This window comes from Lonchura striata, chromosome 4, assembly GCF_050655825.1.
Source record: "Lonchura striata isolate lonStrDom1 chromosome 4, ASM5065582v1, whole genome shotgun sequence".
NCBI classification, from domain to species: Eukaryota; Metazoa; Chordata; class Aves; order Passeriformes; family Estrildidae; genus Lonchura; species Lonchura striata.
Window position 1 is genome coordinate 60,075,031 of NC_140706.1, and position 17,896 is coordinate 60,092,926.

The following is a 17,896-nucleotide window of genomic DNA, read 5'->3' on the forward strand; positions in this document are numbered from 1 at the left end:
GGACTCAGAAATTAAGTCCTGGCCTCACAGGCGCTTTCCTGCCACCAGGCGCCAGCTTCTTGGATCTTCCTGCTCTTCCCGGACACAGGTGTCCCGTTCCAGGCACACCGGGACCACGCTCACCCTTCCACGTGCCACTCCCTCAAGCTTTAGAGACGGCCACCGCGCCATCCCCAGCAGGCTGCACCTTGGTCACCGCGCCCGCACACGCGCAGGGTCTGCGGCACCTTCGGGGCAGCCGCGGCGCCGAAGCGCCGCTGGAAAAAGCCCCCGGGAGCTGAGGGCAGCTCCCGCCGTCCACGCCTCTGGAACCTTCCGTGGCGCTGAGGATGAGCCGCGGGGGCAATGGGCGGGCGCGGGCGAGCCCACCCCGAGGGAGCCCTGCCTCGGGCGCCTTGGCCGTCGGGGGCGCAGGACCCACCTACGGCGCTCGCCTTCCGCCGGGCACCGCCGAGAGAGGGGAGCGGGAAGCCGCCCCCTCCCTCTCTCCCTCTCTCCGCCGGCCCTGCGGGAGGCCCGGGTCGCGCTCCCCCGGGGAAGGGGGCAGCCGGACCCCCTGGCAGGGAGATCCCTCGGGGCGGGGCCCGCCGCCGCTCCCTGCCGCCGGGCGCGGCCCCCGCGCCGCTCCCGCTCCCGGCGGGCCCCCACGGGCGGCACGCGCGGCCGGTGGATGCCGCCGGGTGACGTGCAGGGCGCGCGGTGGCAGCACCTCCCCGCGCGCCGCTTAAAAAGAAGAAGAAAAGAGGGAGCGAAACATGAGAGCCCGGACGAGCCGCAGCCGCCGCCGCCACCGGCAGCAGCAGCAGCAGCGGAGGGGGGCATCGCCCGGCCCGGCCGCCGCCGCAGTCCCGCCGCGGGGACACCCTTCCTATGGGAAGACAAGTGAAGGGCTGCTGCCGCCGCCCGCTGCCCGGCCCGCCCCGAGCCTCGGCGCTTCGGCGCGGCAGCTGCTAAAACCTGTGCCGCTCGCACAACTTCGCCGGCTTCGAGCATCCTCCCGCCGGGGCTCGGGGGCTCGGTCCCCCCCGTTCCTGCCTCTTCGCGTCCACCTTTCTGGAAGAAGCGGGGGTGGCCGTGGTGCTGTTCCTCCGTCGGCTCTTTAACTGCTGCTGTTATTATTCTCCTCCAGACTTTCCCCTTCTGGGGGAGGGAGGTGGTTTCCTGATCTGAAGTGCAAAGAAAAGTCAGTGGGATTCCCCTCCTTCCTTCTCCCCCCACCCACCCCCCCACCCCCGGTTTGGGTGCATTCACACGCTCCCTCAGGCATGATGCTCAAGATGCTGCCGTTTAAGCTGCTGTTGGTGGCCGTGGTTCTGTGTTTCTTCGAGGGGGATGCCAAGTTTGGGGAGAGCGGCGCCCGGAGGAGAAGGTGCCTCAACGGGACCCCGCCGCGGCGGCTGAAGAAGCGGGACCGGCGGGTGCTGTCCCCGGAGGCCCCGGGCGGCGGGGAGGCGATGTGCCGCGGCCTCTACCCCCGCCTGTCCTGCTGCTCCCGCTCCGAGGCGCAGGGTCTGCCGCACGCCGAAGCCAAGGTAGGCACCACCTGGGGCTGCGCCGGGCTTTGTGGGAGGTTTTTGGTGTTCTGGGGTTTTTTTTATTATTATTTTTGCACCGAGCCACGCACCGGCCGCGAACCTGCCGCGTTCCCACGCGGGTGGTGGGGGCGATGCGCGGCGGGGGGCGGCCGCTCCCGCCCGGGGGGAGCGAGACCCGGGTGTGGGTCTGACGCTGCCTCGGGCGGCGCGGGGAGCGGGCTCGGGTCCGCGCCCGGAGGGGACGCGGGCGCCCCGCGGGGGGAGCGCTGTGCCGGCTCTGCCGCCGAGTTACTTTCTGTCCGCAGCGCCCGAGTTTCCGGCGGCGGCCCCGGCACCGGTGCCGTCCCTGTGCAGCGGGGCCGGGCCGCCCGCAGGTACCGCCGCTGCCCAGGCGCAGCTGCGGGAAGGGCGGAGGAGCCGGGCGGAGGAGCCGGGCGGGCGCCTGGCAGCGGCAGCAGAGGGGCTGTGCGTTCGGCCGGCGGTGCCATCCGGGTTGGGCTTTTCCTGGCGTGAAAAATCGTCTCCGGTTTGCTTCACATGTTTACTTCGGGAGGGGGCTTGGATAGTGGCTTGGTGCCGTTGTAGCAACATTCCGTGATCTCCGGCCGCCTCGGGGCCCGTCTGCTACTCACGGTTCCGTGTGTCAGCGCCGAAAGCCCCCCGAAGTGCCCGCAGTGGAACCCCGGTCTCCCGGCTCTCGGCCGGGGCCGGTGTCTCACCAGGTGCCGTGAGGTACTCTGCCTTTCCACATTACCTGGCAGCCTCTCTGCCCAATTTCAAGCTGCGGTCATGTGAAGGGAAGCACCTCCTCTGCTCACCGATTTTTTAAAATTGTCAAGTTCTCAGCATCCTTTAGCAAGTTAAATTCTGCTTATCAGCCTGTTGCTTAGATTTTCAAACGCGTGGGTACCTGACCAGGCAGGACTGTGTTTGATAAGCTGTGCTGTGCTGGCCAGTGCTGCATCCGGGGGTATGCATGGGGAGGGAAGTTGCTGAATAATGTCATTAAGAATCACTGCACATGAAATTAACAATCAGGTGCCTTTAAAAAATATATATTATTCCTTTTCCTGTTCTTTCCTTTTGTTCTTTTTTTTTAAACATTTCATCCTCTTTTAAGTGTAATTAAGAATTCCACAGTTACAACTCTCTAGTTGTCAAGGTCTGAGAGACTTGGAAAACTTGTGTTTCAGTCTTGCTGGCCCAAGCATAATAAAAAAAAATACCCAGCCTGAATCGAATTTTTATGCTCAGTTCACGGTAGATTTCACTCCATTCTCATGTAAACAGCTTCTACGAATCAACATATGTGTCTGGGTGGTATCTCTCACTTTGTTTTGTAACAAAAAGCCATATTGCATCATTTAATTTGCTCAAGTCATGCAAATAGGAAAAAATCAATAGGACAAAAAGGGGTCGACTTATCCTCCTCCCCACTAAACTGCTGCCCACACACAGAGTCCTGTTGCTTATGGCAAAAGAATAACAACAACACCATTGTGTTTGTTAGTTGGTTCACTAATGGGTGAAACTGGAGAACATCATTCTCCTTCAGTCCCCAGCTCTGTCCAAATGTTCATGCCTTTTGAGGGAGCATTTGTCCTACCCCCTCTATTCCCAGATGATTGAGAACTGTCTTACTGCAGGTTTTCAGCTGCAGATCTTTCTTTATTCATACCATATGCAGCAGCAGTTTGAGATTCAAGGCAGATATATTTCTTCATGTTGTCTAGAGACAGTGTCATTAGGCTCCTGTGTGATGATTGAATTAAATTATAACCACACACAGATAACCTGAAAGATCTAGCTGAAAAAAAAAAAAAAAGAAAAAAAAAAGAGGAAAAAATAATAAGGACTGGAAAATATGTCCTTAATTCACCCTGTTTGCAGTGTCTCGGTGGCATATATACTACTGAGATTTTACAGTGCTTGGAGACCCTTGTGGTAATTGGTTGAGTGCAATAAACTGGAAGTTCAATTTTGGTTAGTTTTCCATCCCCAGGCAGTTGAAGTGTTTATTCTCTTCTTACTATTACTTTAAAAGATCTTTTGATTCCTTTTCAATGTGTTTTTTTTTCTTACTGACGGTACTAAAAACCTGATGTAAATGTGAGGAAGTGACCACAGTACCTATTCCTGAGCTGTTGAGCTCGTTTCGTATTTTCTTTAAAAGATAAATTACATTTTTAAAGGAATGCTATTGCACAGGGTTGTAAAATCAGACTTGTTTCACTGAAGATTAATTTTAATGAAGCTTCCAAATCTGCTTTATCGTATCTGATAAAGATATATTATTTAAAAATATGTCAAAATATATGTAATTTATAGTTGACAGAATGGGGTGGTCATTCTATAGAAGATTTGGCAAAGTATTATGGTATACATTTAAATGTAACTTTTCTAAAAGCACATTTTTTTAAACTGTGTTCTACTACAGTTCCCAAACCAGCTTTTTTAAACTCTGCCATCTACCTACATGATGGAGAGGCCATGCCATTAACAGAAATCTGAGCACTGCCATCTTTAAAAAAAATAATTGGCCATGCTTAGTAGACAGTCTAATAAGAGCCTCTTGGTTAAGATATTGGGTCTGTGAGAAATTTTTGACCAAATTATCTGTGCTTATAAATGAAAATGCTACCTGCAGTTTTGGGAACAATAATGGAGCTACCGTAAAGAGCAGATACAACATTGCACTGGCTCAATTAAAGTATTTGCATCCTGTTGTTGACATTTAACTCTTTTATTTTTCTGGCAATATCCCCTTGTTTATGAAGGGCTGCTACATCCCAGCTAAACATTGTAATATCAATTTTTCTAAAAGTTTGCTTACAGACTGACAGGCAAAGAAGTCCTCTCTACCTTGGATGGTTTCACAGCCAAGGCTGTCAAGGAATGGGTGAAAAGTAATTGTTTTCAAGTGTGCCCTTTTACAATCATTTGTTTGCTCTGGCTCTTTCATGAACAAAGGCTATTGTTGAACACATCCAACTAAACAAATAACTCATCTTGGGGTCCCTTTAACAGCTGCCTTAGTACAATGATCTATTTAAATATTACCCTAAAATTGAAACTGAACTCTTTAATGACATAATCCAGCATTATAATACAGAAGAGGCATATGCTCAGCTCAACAGCTGAACAATCTCGTCAGCACATGATTTTTAGACATAAATGCCTGTATATCAAATATGGCTTAATGCAGTGACTTATTTCACTGATTTCTTCCTTCTGTTAGCATCAAAATTCTATGCCTTTCTCTAACTAGATATGGCAGAGTACACAAAACAGATTACAATATTAGTCGTAAAGAATTTCTGTCTATTTTGTCATCTTCTGTTCCTTCTTTGCACTCTTCCTTCTGTTGATAAACCAATTTAGTATGCTGTGCTTTCCTGTGCATTCCAGGATTTATCTTACCTTTAGTCTACCTGTTCTACTTTCATGTGGCTAGAGATTAAAGGATGATCTTACAGATGTTGTAAATTAGTCAGCAGCAGGCATAATCATTATTAGGCATGTTGCAATAAATGTTTGGAAGTTTTACATATTTTCCAGAGTGCAGTTAGTTTAAACCACTGCAGTTTGATGATTTCACATACGACTTTAAAAATTGTACCAGGAAATTAGTTTACATTTCTTCAAAAGACCAAAGCCATTGTCAACTTTAAGGTCATTTTCAAAGTAGACATCCAACAGAAAAAGCTTCATTTAAATAAGTATTTCAGAATCTGCTTAGAACTGGTTTAGTATACTCCAGGATAAATACATTATCAATTTGCTGAAATTCAGAATAGGTTCTTGTCCTATCTCCAAGCCAGCACAGAGTTACACATCAGACCTCACACAGAGCAAATGTTACCACCCTATTTTGCTTGAGCATTCTAAAAGTTAAGTAACACTGTACTTGATTTTCAGATAATTGATTGACTCTCATTCCTTAATCTTCCGATTAGCTATTATATGACCAAGATTCATTCCAGAAATGACATGAGGGGGTGAATTCCTGTGGTTAATTCCTGGATAGCAGCTGCTCAGGGGGATTAGGATCCTTTTGTCTTTACTTTGAGGACTGAAATGTTGGCAAGCCTGTATCACCAGGCAACATCAATTACGTTTTCCGCAAGAAACAGTAAATTAGCTTTGCCATCCTGTAATTTATTTTTCCCCCCTGTTCACAATGTGTTCTGGAGTCTTCCAGTAGAAGTACACTTTTCTGCCTGCATCTCTGTGGAGTTAATTCAATAAACACTGAATATTTACCTAGTAATACCTTGTGTTTACTTGTACTTCTAAACACACCATCACACTGTTACCACAAGAAAGCCTGAGATGAACTCCCTGATGAAAACTTCTGAGACTTCTGCAAACCAGGTGGTACTACTGCATATAGGCAAGTACTTTGAAGGGTCTGTACTCACAGTCCTTTGATGGAGGCACCAAAATAGGTCATTTCATCCTTACTTCAAGAGACAAGTGACACAATGTTCTTAAAAAATAGTATTTATGGATAGTGGATTTGCTTATCCCCTGTTGGCTTCAGACTTTGTCCTGTTTGGCAGCCAATGACCTGATTAAATTATACAGGCCCTTCCCTGTATCAGAATCACAGCTTCCCTTAGGAAAATGTGGCTAGTGCAGAACATTGCCTCAGCAGCATGGCTTTCTGCAAGCATGTCAAGTCTCTTCTCTACTACCTGGACTGCAATCCTTGGCAGTATCCAAGTGGAAAGTTTCAGTTGTTATATATTTTGGTTATAGTTTATAGTAGTTGTTATTATGTTTTTAGTTATTGTAGTCAAGATTTACCGTATCTAGAACAACATCTGAAACTCAAGAAAGAAGACTAATATTAAGAATTCTACTGCTATGGCCAAATGGGCAATCTAGCAAAAGGAATCTAAACTTTTTCAGGAGAGAAGAGCCTGTGGCCATGGAAAAAATTCCCGAAAAAATTCAGGACTAAGGCAAACCTTTTGCTATACGTGCAACATGCAATTAATTGATTACTGTCTTAAAGCTTAAAAAAAAAAAAAAAAAAAGACAAACCCTTTACAAAATATGTGAGATAATGATCTTCTCAAGAAAGGTTTGAAGAGGGATAATAAACTATATGTGGCAGATGTTAATCACATTACTCGCCTGCAGGTGCGAAGGTATGAAACTGAGGATAGTTTGACAGCAGATAGTCTGAAGAATGGAACATCTGATGTATTTAGTGATCCTGGCAAACCTGGAGGAATTCTTTTTGAAGCCAATGGCAGCACATCCAGAAAAGGGGTAGAAGCCAAATGGTGTTCTTCTAATTAGTGGTCCAAATTCCAACACTAAACTTTAGTGCACATTTCAGATGGTCTTTTGATAATATATGTATGGTAAGGCTAAATTTTCCTGGATAGTTTGCCTTCTACTTAAGGTTGTTATAAATAGGATGTTGTTTAAATGTATGGTCCATATATTGTGTAATATTTTGAATACATACCTGTTTTAAACAATTGAAAGTGAATTTCTCTCAAGCATTTGAGATCTACATAATTATGCCATGTAAATAAAAAGCTGAGTTCAAACCTGTGTTATCAAGGTACAGCATCCTAGAAGAGAGCTGATCTATGAGCAATCTCAAACATATCTAGAGTGTTCCTGCACTAAATAACTTATTTATCAAAATTAACTTAGTAATTCCTTATAATGTTACATGGCAAGGGAATGACACTGGAAAGTCTTTCTGTATGTCAGCTCAGAGATACAAACTATAGAAAAACTAGCAATATTTTCAAATGTGTGATTTGCAAATATTTACAAATTTCATACAATACAATATTTACGATGTCAATATTTCTTAACATAAGTGTCTTGCAGTCTCTGTTTATAACTGTATTATATAAAGAGCAGAAAGAACCTGAACTTTGTTTTTACACTGGATCAGATTCAGACCCTCTCAATGGAGAGAACACATTTCCCATTGCCCACCATTGGGATGAATGACCAAAAAACAATCCATGTAGTTAACAATAGATTAATCAAGTGCATGCATTCAAAAGCTAATAAAGACAACTATGCTGTTTTCCATTATTTTTCACTATTTGATGACATTGCACTACTTAGGCTCCTGTGTTTACTTAAACACATAATCAGTTGTGGTTTTGTGCCTCTTTAAGTGCTGTGCATCCATAATATATGCTTTTTTTCAGGACAAAGTTACAGTTTCCATATTGACACAAACAAGACATTACAAATTCTATTTTTGCACTTATAATAGAAAAATATATCTAAAAACTGGTTTCCCGCCTCCAAATAGTGTGCATTAGAGAGAGCAAAAAGCAGAGCAGCATTTAAAGCATGAAAAGTCCATGGCACCTGCTGAATTCCATAGCAGTCATTTCAGCAGCCAGGCTTTGTGTCGTTCAAGGTATACCCATTTTACAAATACCTAGACATGGTTTTCCTGATGTGTTCTGATGCGAGAATTTAAATTTTTAGTCTCTATAAACACTTGAGTAGGCCACCTTACAAGTTAGAAGTTTAGGTATTTCTTGTAAGAGACGAGGATAGGCCTGCTGGTGTAACTCCCTCTTATATAAATGGTTCCTCTAGTTCAGAGATTGCCTATGTGATGGTGGGCACGGGTCTTTAAAATAACTTGAGTACTGTTATTCTTATCTGAGAAGCAAGCTCAGATAGAAAATATTATAGAAGAGTCTGTAAGAATCCTCTATAAGAAATTAGTGAAGTTAAAATCTCACTGTACCAATAGCATATTGCACATTTCATAGTAATAATTTTTGCACCTCCAGAACAGTGACATGAAACTCATAGTAACTGTATTGGTTCCATTAGCATTATTTATTGCATTAGGTCATGCAATCTTTCTTTGTGTAGGATGGGGACACAGGTCACAGGTTTACTTGTCTCTGGTTTGTGGCTTGCAGGTCCTTTCTGTTACCAACAACACAGAATGTGCGAAGCTACTGGAGGAAATCAAGTGTGCACACTGCTCACCTCACTCTCAGAACCTATTCCACTCACCTGAGAAAGGGGAAACTCCTGAAAAAGAACTAATGCTTCCCTACCTGTGCAAAGACTATTGTAAAGAATTCTATTACACCTGCAGAGGTCACATACCAGGTAAAACTCATAACAAAATATGGGGCTAAAGGATGTGCTGATATGTTGATATTGCCTGAGCAGTTTCTCCAACTTCTAAGCAGGAAAAGCCCCTACTGATATCCAGGGGAATTTGCCCAAGCAGGGACAGAATGTCTTCGCAGCAGATCTTGTGTAGCCCTCAAAATACTTTGATGCTTTCTTGCCACCTTCATGTTAAACTCGCCATGAAACATACATGGTTTGATTGTTGTCAAAGGCATCTGAAACTATTACCTTTGCTGAAATATTAGTGTCTTCATTCTAATCAAGCAAACAAGCAGCTGGCCATCCAGAAGGTTATCCTAAATGATAGATTGCTTTAAAATGCAAGAAATAAAAGGTCCTGGCTGTTTGCTGTAGCCTCTAAAAGCTGATGAGTAAAGTGTTTTTTCTGGTTTTGTTACCCTAGAAACTGATGTTTTTTCCACAGGGTTTAAAGCTCATTGAAATCAAAGGGCCCTATTTGATAGACTTCTGTGATCTTTGAATCACTTCCAGCGTGCTGTTAAGAAGCAAATTCTTAGCTTACCTAGCACCTCCTCACTGTAGTCAGTGGAGGTAGTTGGACATAACCGAAAGCAGAGTTTGCCCTGTGTTGTCTGAGGCAGTCACCAAATGTGTGCTATCACTTGTAACTATATCAACAAAATAACCGCAGAGGATGGCTCTTTTAGAAGCACTGTCTTAAGACACTATTATGTTAAATAACATCTTTGGTATTCCCAATAGTAAATTATTTATATGTTTAAGACTGTCATTTTTAAGCTATGCTTTTTTCCCTGTCCAAACACTACTTATAAACAATGCCACACAGGAGAAAATAATTAAATAGGTTAAGATTTTTTTTTTTTCTTTATACTAGCAACACAGACTGGAAAAAAGAACTTGATAATGAGATTAAAAATTATTTTATGAATAGTCACTTTTAACATATGAACACAGCTTTGTAATATAATATAAACATATTTGAGTAAAGGGGATAGTTTAAGTGGATGGGATTTGGAGGACGGTTTTTTAAATGCATGTTTACAGTGTGTACTTGTTTTCTCTGAAACCCCGAGAGTGCAGGGATTTTTTTGCAGTGTTCTTTTATTGACTTGAGAAAACATTTTGAATTTGCTTACTTTTTCCCTTTTCTGTGGTTTAACATGTATCTCAGCCCATTCAAATATGAAAATATTATTATTGTCTTTATAAACTAAAAGATGTTTCTAAGGCTTTCTTAAACCAGCTGTTTCTTGCTCTTTATCACATTCCCCAAAGCAAAGCAGAATAGATCATAGTTGCCAAGACTGCCTGCTGAACAGTGATAACAGATTAGATATTCTAAATGTTTGGCCCATATAAGAAGTCAGCACAAAGACATTTTTGACATGAGTTTGTAGCTAGCACAAATGATTTTCATATTCTGCAAAATAAGATCCTCAGAGTTGTTTTGTGACATTCTGTGTTTATGAGGAAACAATTTATTTAATTGAAAAAAGTGAAATAGGGAAAAGGGGGAAAGAAGGAGGAGGTGGAGGGAGGGAGGAGGGAGGGAGGGAGAATGAGAAAGGGCTGAGCAGCACAGGAGCTACAGCCACAGGAACCTCGCTCCTCAGATCAACATATGTGGTGACGAATGACAAATTTATTTTTCTACAAAGTTTGTGTATATGTAAAACTGCTGAAGTGCATCAAGATGTCAAGTGCTTTTTGTGACCACCCAGGTTGCCTTGAAAGATAACCAGATGAAAGCATAACTTTAGCACTGGGCAGAGCTCTGTGCTTTGCAGGAAAAGAGCTTACATACTTTAGCATCAGTTAAAACAGAATTTTTCCTACATCAATCAGATGCTAATAATTGTTCTAAATACTTGTCCTGAAAGTAGGTTGCACTAACAAAAACTTGTTGCATGCTTACATCCACCAACAGGATTAATTTGGTGAGTTGACTGGTACTCATGGCTGTGGATACCTATTCTAGCATTTCCCAAAGGTATTCATTAAGATTCAGGCCCCTCTTTTTGAGAAAATGGCCTATAGAATTTTAATGTAGTTTCATAGTATTGTACATTCTGAAACATAAGTAATTAAAATTACTTATCTGGGGATTCTATTTTTCTTGTGAGACTTGTATATCCGTAATAATATTTATTACAAAAGGAAGAAGAAAAATAGAAAATGTGGAAGCTATGTTTTCAGCTTAGCCTGGAGTATTTTACAAAGAGTTGAAAATTAACAGGCCCCCAAACCCAAGGTCTCTGGCAATGATTCACTGTGCATTTGTTAAAATGTCAAATAATTACTCTTCCTCCATTAGGGAGTGCTAATTGTTTCTGAACACCAATACAACAGAGTTTAAGGAAATTGCTGACTACAAAAATTATTTTATCCCTTAAGTCTTGTGCAAATTAGAAATATTATTAATATTTTAAGACAGCAAGCATATTTTCTGGGATTGAAATGTTAGCAGTACATATTAATCAAGAAGGCTGAGAAATTATGCATCAGTTTTTTTCATGGGCTAGCTTCAAAAATTCATTGTCTCCTGCAAAGGTAAAAACTCTAGCAGATCCTTTTGAAGACAGCAGTTTGCCCACCAGTTATGACTGTATCAGAACTTCCACTGACTTCTTAAGGAATATTGCGAAAAAAAGTGGACCTTATTCTTTATTTAAGCAGAATAATATCAGAAGCAGTTAGGATTGTATGGATGAGCAGGAGGGTGTAATGTTTCACAAAGACTTTGAGATTAGAGTTTCTCTACTTCATTCCAGATAACTATTCTGATTATTTCTCATCTAATCTTTACTTCAAGCCTCAGTTTTAGGGATTATTGATGGAGACACTGGAGTTAAGTGATTTAATGAAGTGTCTTCAGTCAATATGAATTTTAAGTTTTCCATTTCCGTAAGGGAAGATTGTCTAATATGTATTACTAATATAGCTGTTAAAGAAAGCCACAGCTGATTCTGCGTTTAGACATAATCAGAAACTTGATCCATGCCACTGGAAGTGGATATTCTAAGGAACAAATCTGTGCCACAGCCATGGTGCCATCCAAGGACATGAGAGAGATTTTGAGCTATCTAGCCTCCATTATTTTAATTTGAAGAAATGGGTTTGAGATGATTGTGAGTGAAGGCCCAGATCCAGGCCCAGATCCAGGCCCAGATCTGAATCCAGACATTACCAGAACAGATGTCGGATAGGATTTTTCAAGTACCAAACAGGGTGTACCAAAATGTTGGCATTCTAGCCCAAAACATCAGAATTCTAAGAAATTCTACAACTCACAGAGCACTTCCAGAAGTCCTAACATGGCTGATTAATAGTCACAGTCAACAGTCAACCTGCAGAAAAATAGTAGTGGGTGGTAAATTTGCTACTGGCAACAAGAGCATGAAGGGCATCAACCCTGCCACTGCCTGTGTTCAGGAGCCTGCAGTGTCTGAGCAGGAGAAGAGGGTCACCAGCCACTTGAAAACCAGTTGGAAATTATGTGAGCTACCAGTGGTCTTAGTACATTTTGAAACAATCTGTCTGAAATCATGTCTTTGGTTTGGTTTTTACTGACAGTTGAGGAGAGAGAAGAATGTGGGGGTTTTGTGAACAAATTCACATCTAGCTGTCAAAGGTGCAAATCAGAAAAAAAAAAAAAACAAAAGGAAAAGGCTAATTGACACAATGTTGGACCGTATGCTCAAGGTCACAGCAGAAATAAAGCAGGTGAGCCTGATTTCTGGATGCCCTCAAAGGCAGTGTAGGTTTACTCAGATGAATGGATGATACTCAGTCCTGTGTGCAATGCAGTCTTTGACTTGCTGCAAAGACTGAGACGTGTGCTACCATGGCACTGGAATTGTGTGTCAAAGAGAAGAAGAAAGGGAATGGGTAATCAGGGAATCCAGCGAAGTGGAATTTGGTGAAGATAGGACAGGAAAGGAGATACAGTGTGAGGAACAACTGGCTGCAAATACAAGTGGAGAGAGGAGGTGGGGATCAGCTGGGAGCAGTTTTCCTTTGAAAAGGCTTTTAATCTTGCAATTTATTCCCACAGTGTTTTATAAAGGCGAACACAGAAAGCCTTCACTGTAGCTGCCTTAACTGAAAAGCCTGTCGTTGGATTCTTGTTTGCAAGACAGAAAGTTTAGCATAGAAATGCAAGCCTGTGCAAAATCTGACACTTAAACATGATGTTTAATCATCCTTTGTGATTTCAATTTTCTTTGTTAACACAGGCACTGCTCTGTCAATGCGTACACAGCTGGTAGGAAATTTGTAATAATCCGTATGAGTCTTTTAAAATAAATTAGTTAGTACAGAAATTCACACAGGACCAAGGGTTGCAGTCCCTATTACTTTTTTTTTTTCCTTTTCTCCAAACAATTCTAGTGCTTAGGGGCACTTGTCAGGGACCATTCTTCTGGACACTGTACAAACTCTGAACAAAATGGCAAACAGTACACTAAAGACCTTACAATCTAAGCATGAGAAAGAAGATAATAAATGGCTACAAGCAGATAGGAGTGTAGAAGCAAATGTTTCTCTAAATGTCCTCCGTGAAGCTGTTAGTATGTTAAATGGAGCATATATAAGATATGGAGGGGTTTTTTTTCCTAAATTACTATGTTTTTTATAGAACAAAATAGCAAAATTCCACCCCTAATGCACAGGTGAAACTGTATTTACAGAGGTTACATTCCTTCCAGTAATGCAACATTTTTCATAGTTTAATTCTAGCTCCACTTTTTTACAAACGTTTCTAATGAAAATGGTCCGTGAACCCTATCCTTTCTTCAAATCTGCTGATGGGTTTGCTAAACAGCAAAATGCAACTGCAGTGCACCATGCATGATAAAATATTTCATGAGGCAAAGGCAAAAATTCTTATGTCTTAGATACAAGAAAAGGCATTGCGCTGGTCAAGTGAGTTTGCATCTGATTGTTATTTGAAATGGACGTGTACTGAGTAAGAATGTGATCACAACCTGCTCTGGGTTTCCTTGACTAAAGGTAACACTCAAGCCAAGAGAATTTTATCTTTAGTAAATAGTAAATTGTATTTTTGGAAAATTCTAGAAATTCTTAGTAATTATACAGCTTTAATTTCCTATTGCATTTTCTCAAATGACCCACTGTGCCTAGAGAAATAAATTATTAAAGATAAACCCCTGTATTCTTAAGTCAAATAATTCAACAGCAAGATTTTAGATTACCTTTGATTTTGGCATTATATTTACAAGCCTTGGAATACTGCTCTATGATTATATCAGAGTTCCTCTTCAGTTGTTCCACTTGAAATTACATCTCCTATTTTCTCCAAATAACTACTATAAATTAAAAGCAGCTCTTCAGAGATGAAATTTACTGAAGCTCCAAATCATGGTAATTAAACTTTTACACGACAACACACTACCATGTGTTTCCAGATATTATTTTATAGAAATCTAAGGCAGGCTTTGTCCTGTCATTTTTCCAATATTTTTAAAGGAAGATATATATGAAAAGAAGTATAGTTGGGTGGGAAAGGCTTTTCACTCCACAAGAATTCTGGGATCCAAAAAATTTTCCTATTCCACATAAGGAAGAAATTGAACTCTTTCGAAATTTTCCATGAAGAAAGCCACAGAGAGACCACCCCAGGATAGCTAATAAAGTCGTTGTTAGGACATTTACTTGGGAAATGGGAGACTTAGGGTCAAACTCTTGCCTGACAGATGAGGGGCATTGACCTGAATATTCCTCTTCCTAATGAAACACCATAATTACAAGACATTGGAGTATAGTGATACAAGGTTTGCTGTCTGGTTCTGTCTTTTTCATTTAGACCAGAAGTTTGAGCTTGGACCAGAAACATCATGTTAAGTAAAATTTTGTCAAAACTGATAATGTTTCTGAAAAAGCTTTGCTTGTAAGAAATTGGCATTTTCCAATGAAACACATCTGTCCCTGATCAGTTCTTATTGTACGTTGTAAGCCAGAGGTTTTATGGCCAAGATCTATGGATTACTGCATTATTCACAAGTGGTAAAGACATGCATAAATTAGGCCTCTAATTCCAATTAAGTGCTAATTCTGTGTATCCTATGAGTTATGTCCTGGACTATAGTACATCCTAAGACAGTTGCCAGTAATGCAAACAGGAATGAAGGTAACTTAAGACATATTATCTCAACAATGTTCTGGTAAAATAGTACTTGTATAACTAGTCAGATTCTGTCTTAGATTTAATACTCCTGATTAAAACCAGGATTGAAATGACTAAAAATAGGTCTGTGAACAGCAATAGATATTTTTTTTATGTCCTTAAACATAATGCCAGAAAGTAATAGCAATTGTGGCAGGGTTTTTCTTCAAAGGCTCTCATTTTATCAACTTTGTGTTTCTCTGGGTCTTCAAATCCTTCCTATTTTAACCTAAAACCTGAGGACCACCTTTCATCCAGCATGAGACATATCCTTTTGTCAGGGGATGGGGCTGAGGAAGTAGGCTTCACCATGGGACACTGCTCAGCTACTTTAATGCTGGGAATCAACCAGAGACCAGCTGGATGTCAATGTGGTGCAGTTTTCAGCACTACTTCCCACTTCTCACCTCTCCAACTAATGTCCTTTGCTGGCAGCATTACACAAAATTTTTAGTGCAGGGGTTTTACCAGAGTCTTCACTGAGATTTCAACTAGAACTAATCACTTATTTTAAAAAAGTTAAACAGAAGCTGCACAGGCTATTTTAGAGCAGTTACTACACTTGATTGATAGGGTTAAAGTTAGGGAGAAGTGCGTCACAGCCTCAACTCTGAACTTTGTCTCTTAATTTTTTAGTGAGTGAACTGTTATGCGATTTTGAATGGAACTTAAGCACACTGAAAATTAGGTTTAATACAAATACAGATGAATAAACTGTAAAAGGCAATGCTCAGTTTGTGTTTATACATTTGTGTTTACTCAGAGCAGACTCTCTTTTTGCAGATAGTCTTTTGTTTAAAATGTCTTTTTCCACTATAATCTATTTAAAGATGAGTTTGATGACACAAAACTGCAGACATGACAACACACTAAATATTTGTATGCTCTTTTGCATTTTTAAGGTTTCCTCCAAACTACAGCTGATGAGTTTTGCTATTACTATGCAAGAAAAGATGGTGGTGTGTGCTTTCCAGATTTTCCAAGAAAACAAGTGCGAGGGCCAGCTTCTAACTCCCTGGACCACATGGAAGAATACGACAAAGAGGAAGAGATCAGCAGGTTCATAAAGATAAATGCTGTTTAATCTGAAAAAAACCCCCTAGCAAAGCCTGTGGTTTTCACAGTGAAACAGCTCCGTGTGTGCTTATGCTGAGCAGCTGTGTTTTCCAGATGTGACTTTCTTTTGCTGCTGCTAGTGTACGTCAAAAGAGAAAGTTACATGAGCTTCAGCACTTCAGTCCCATTTGATATTTGCCTTGCTGAAAAGGTGTTAGAATCCTGCTCTGATCCACCCTGTGGATCTTGGTATTAATCCAGCCTGATGGATGATTGTGGATCATTCGTAGTTCTGGGAAGTAATCTGTACCTAAATTTAATATTACTAAAAAACTACGATCAGTTTGTTTGTAAAATATTTCTGTTGTGATCTTCAATTTATTTCAGTTGGTGGGGGTGGGGGGGGGGGTGGTTTGTGAAAAGAATTAGATTATTCCATCATAAGTCATTATTTTAAAATGGATATTAAAATCAAGATTTTATCCAAGTGATTAAATTTACGGTGTTTATTTTATAGTAGAAATTCTGTATTTCTAAATTATTCTCTTCTTTTCCAACTTTTTTCCCTCCCATTGCTCTACATTTTGGATCTAAGTTTATTTAATGTTCTCTTTTTTGTATGCAGACCAAATTTTTCTCAAGTGAAGTTAAAGCTGATTTTCTGTATTATGTCCTTGCATACATTCAAGGGAATAATTTATACATATTAATATATTAAAAATGTATTATTATAAACCTGTTCTTAATATCATTGCAGAGCAATAATTTTGTCTTTATGGGTAATTGTTGTGTCATGGTTATGAGAAAGAAGAAATGTCTCACTATTTCTTTACATTTCTTTAGAAAACACAAGCACAACTGCTTCTGTATTCAGGAGGTTGTGAGTGGACTAAGGCAGCCTGTTGGAGCAGTACATTGTGGGGATGGATCCCATCGCCTCTTTATTCTTGAGAAAGAAGGATACGTGAAGATTTTCACTCCCGAAGGAAACATACTCAAGGAACCTTTTTTGGATATACACAAACTTGTTCAAAGTGGAATAAAGGTTGGATTTTATACTTACCTCTACCTTTTATATTTTAGCATGCATATGGGAGAAATGGGAAGAATATGTTTTAGATATTAATTAAATTTAAATAACAAAAAAAGAGTAATGACGAGACACCACAGTTCTTTCTGTCAAAGAAGTGAAAACTCATAGTGGGAAGGGAAGACAGCATCTTGTAACTCTTATCAAATTATTTTCTTTCCCTTCATTTTTTCCTCACTTTAAATTCAAATGAAACTATTTAGAACCAGTATTCCACAGCAGTATCTTTGTATTTTCATCCTTTGGGCTCATTTCCATCCCATTGAATTCAAATGAGTTTTGCTGTGGTGCCAAGGGGAGGAAGTTTGGCTTAGGGCCTCCCCTGCACTCCAGGTGCTCGGTGATGCCTAGAGAGCTGGACACAGGAGTGGGCCTGGGAATGCTCAGGGACGCCCTGGAGAGGAGCAGGGGTGCTCATTCCCTCTTGGCTTGACTCCAAATGTAGCACAAGCTTCCCTGTGTGGGAGGCTGCTTTAAAACTGTGTGTGTTGGAAGGTCATGTAAAAGTCACTGACCCTCTCAATTCAGACATAAGGGTTGGTGGGATGAACAGCTTCCATCCGGTTCCCTGGGAACACTTTCATGGTCGGGGCAGTGAGTGGGGAATGGGCACTGATGGGAATATGTTGGAAGGTGGAGGTGAGAAATTACATCTAGTTATAGGGTAAGTACCAATGGAAAACTCTTAAGTCTGTTGGAAGATATTTTACTTCTGGAATGCTGTCAAGTGCTGTTCCATATTGATTTCTTGCCACAGTTCAGAGTGGTAATGCAAGTAAAATTCAGATATATAAAGAAGTTTTAAGTTGTAATCAGGTTATGCCTAGAACAGTCAGGAATATGTATCAAAAAGCCTTCATGGATGAAAGTTAAATTGACACACTCATGACAGAGGGA

General features: G+C 41.3%; 1 protein-coding gene across 1 annotated transcript in view; it reads left to right on the top strand.

Annotated features, from left to right (window-relative positions):
• Positions 1–737: 737 nt before the first annotated feature.
• Positions 738–17,896, top strand: part of HHIP (hedgehog interacting protein) — a 68,827-nt gene continuing 51,668 nt past the window's right edge. Inside the window, exons 1-4 of the mRNA XM_021549227.4 lie at positions 738–1,532; positions 8,465–8,660; positions 15,756–15,912; positions 16,753–16,954. Of these exons, the coding sequence (XP_021404902.3) occupies positions 1,266–1,532; positions 8,465–8,660; positions 15,756–15,912; positions 16,753–16,954 (822 nt within the window). The 5' untranslated portion in view covers positions 738–1,265. The remainder of the gene's footprint in view (positions 1,533–8,464; positions 8,661–15,755; positions 15,913–16,752; positions 16,955–17,896) is intronic.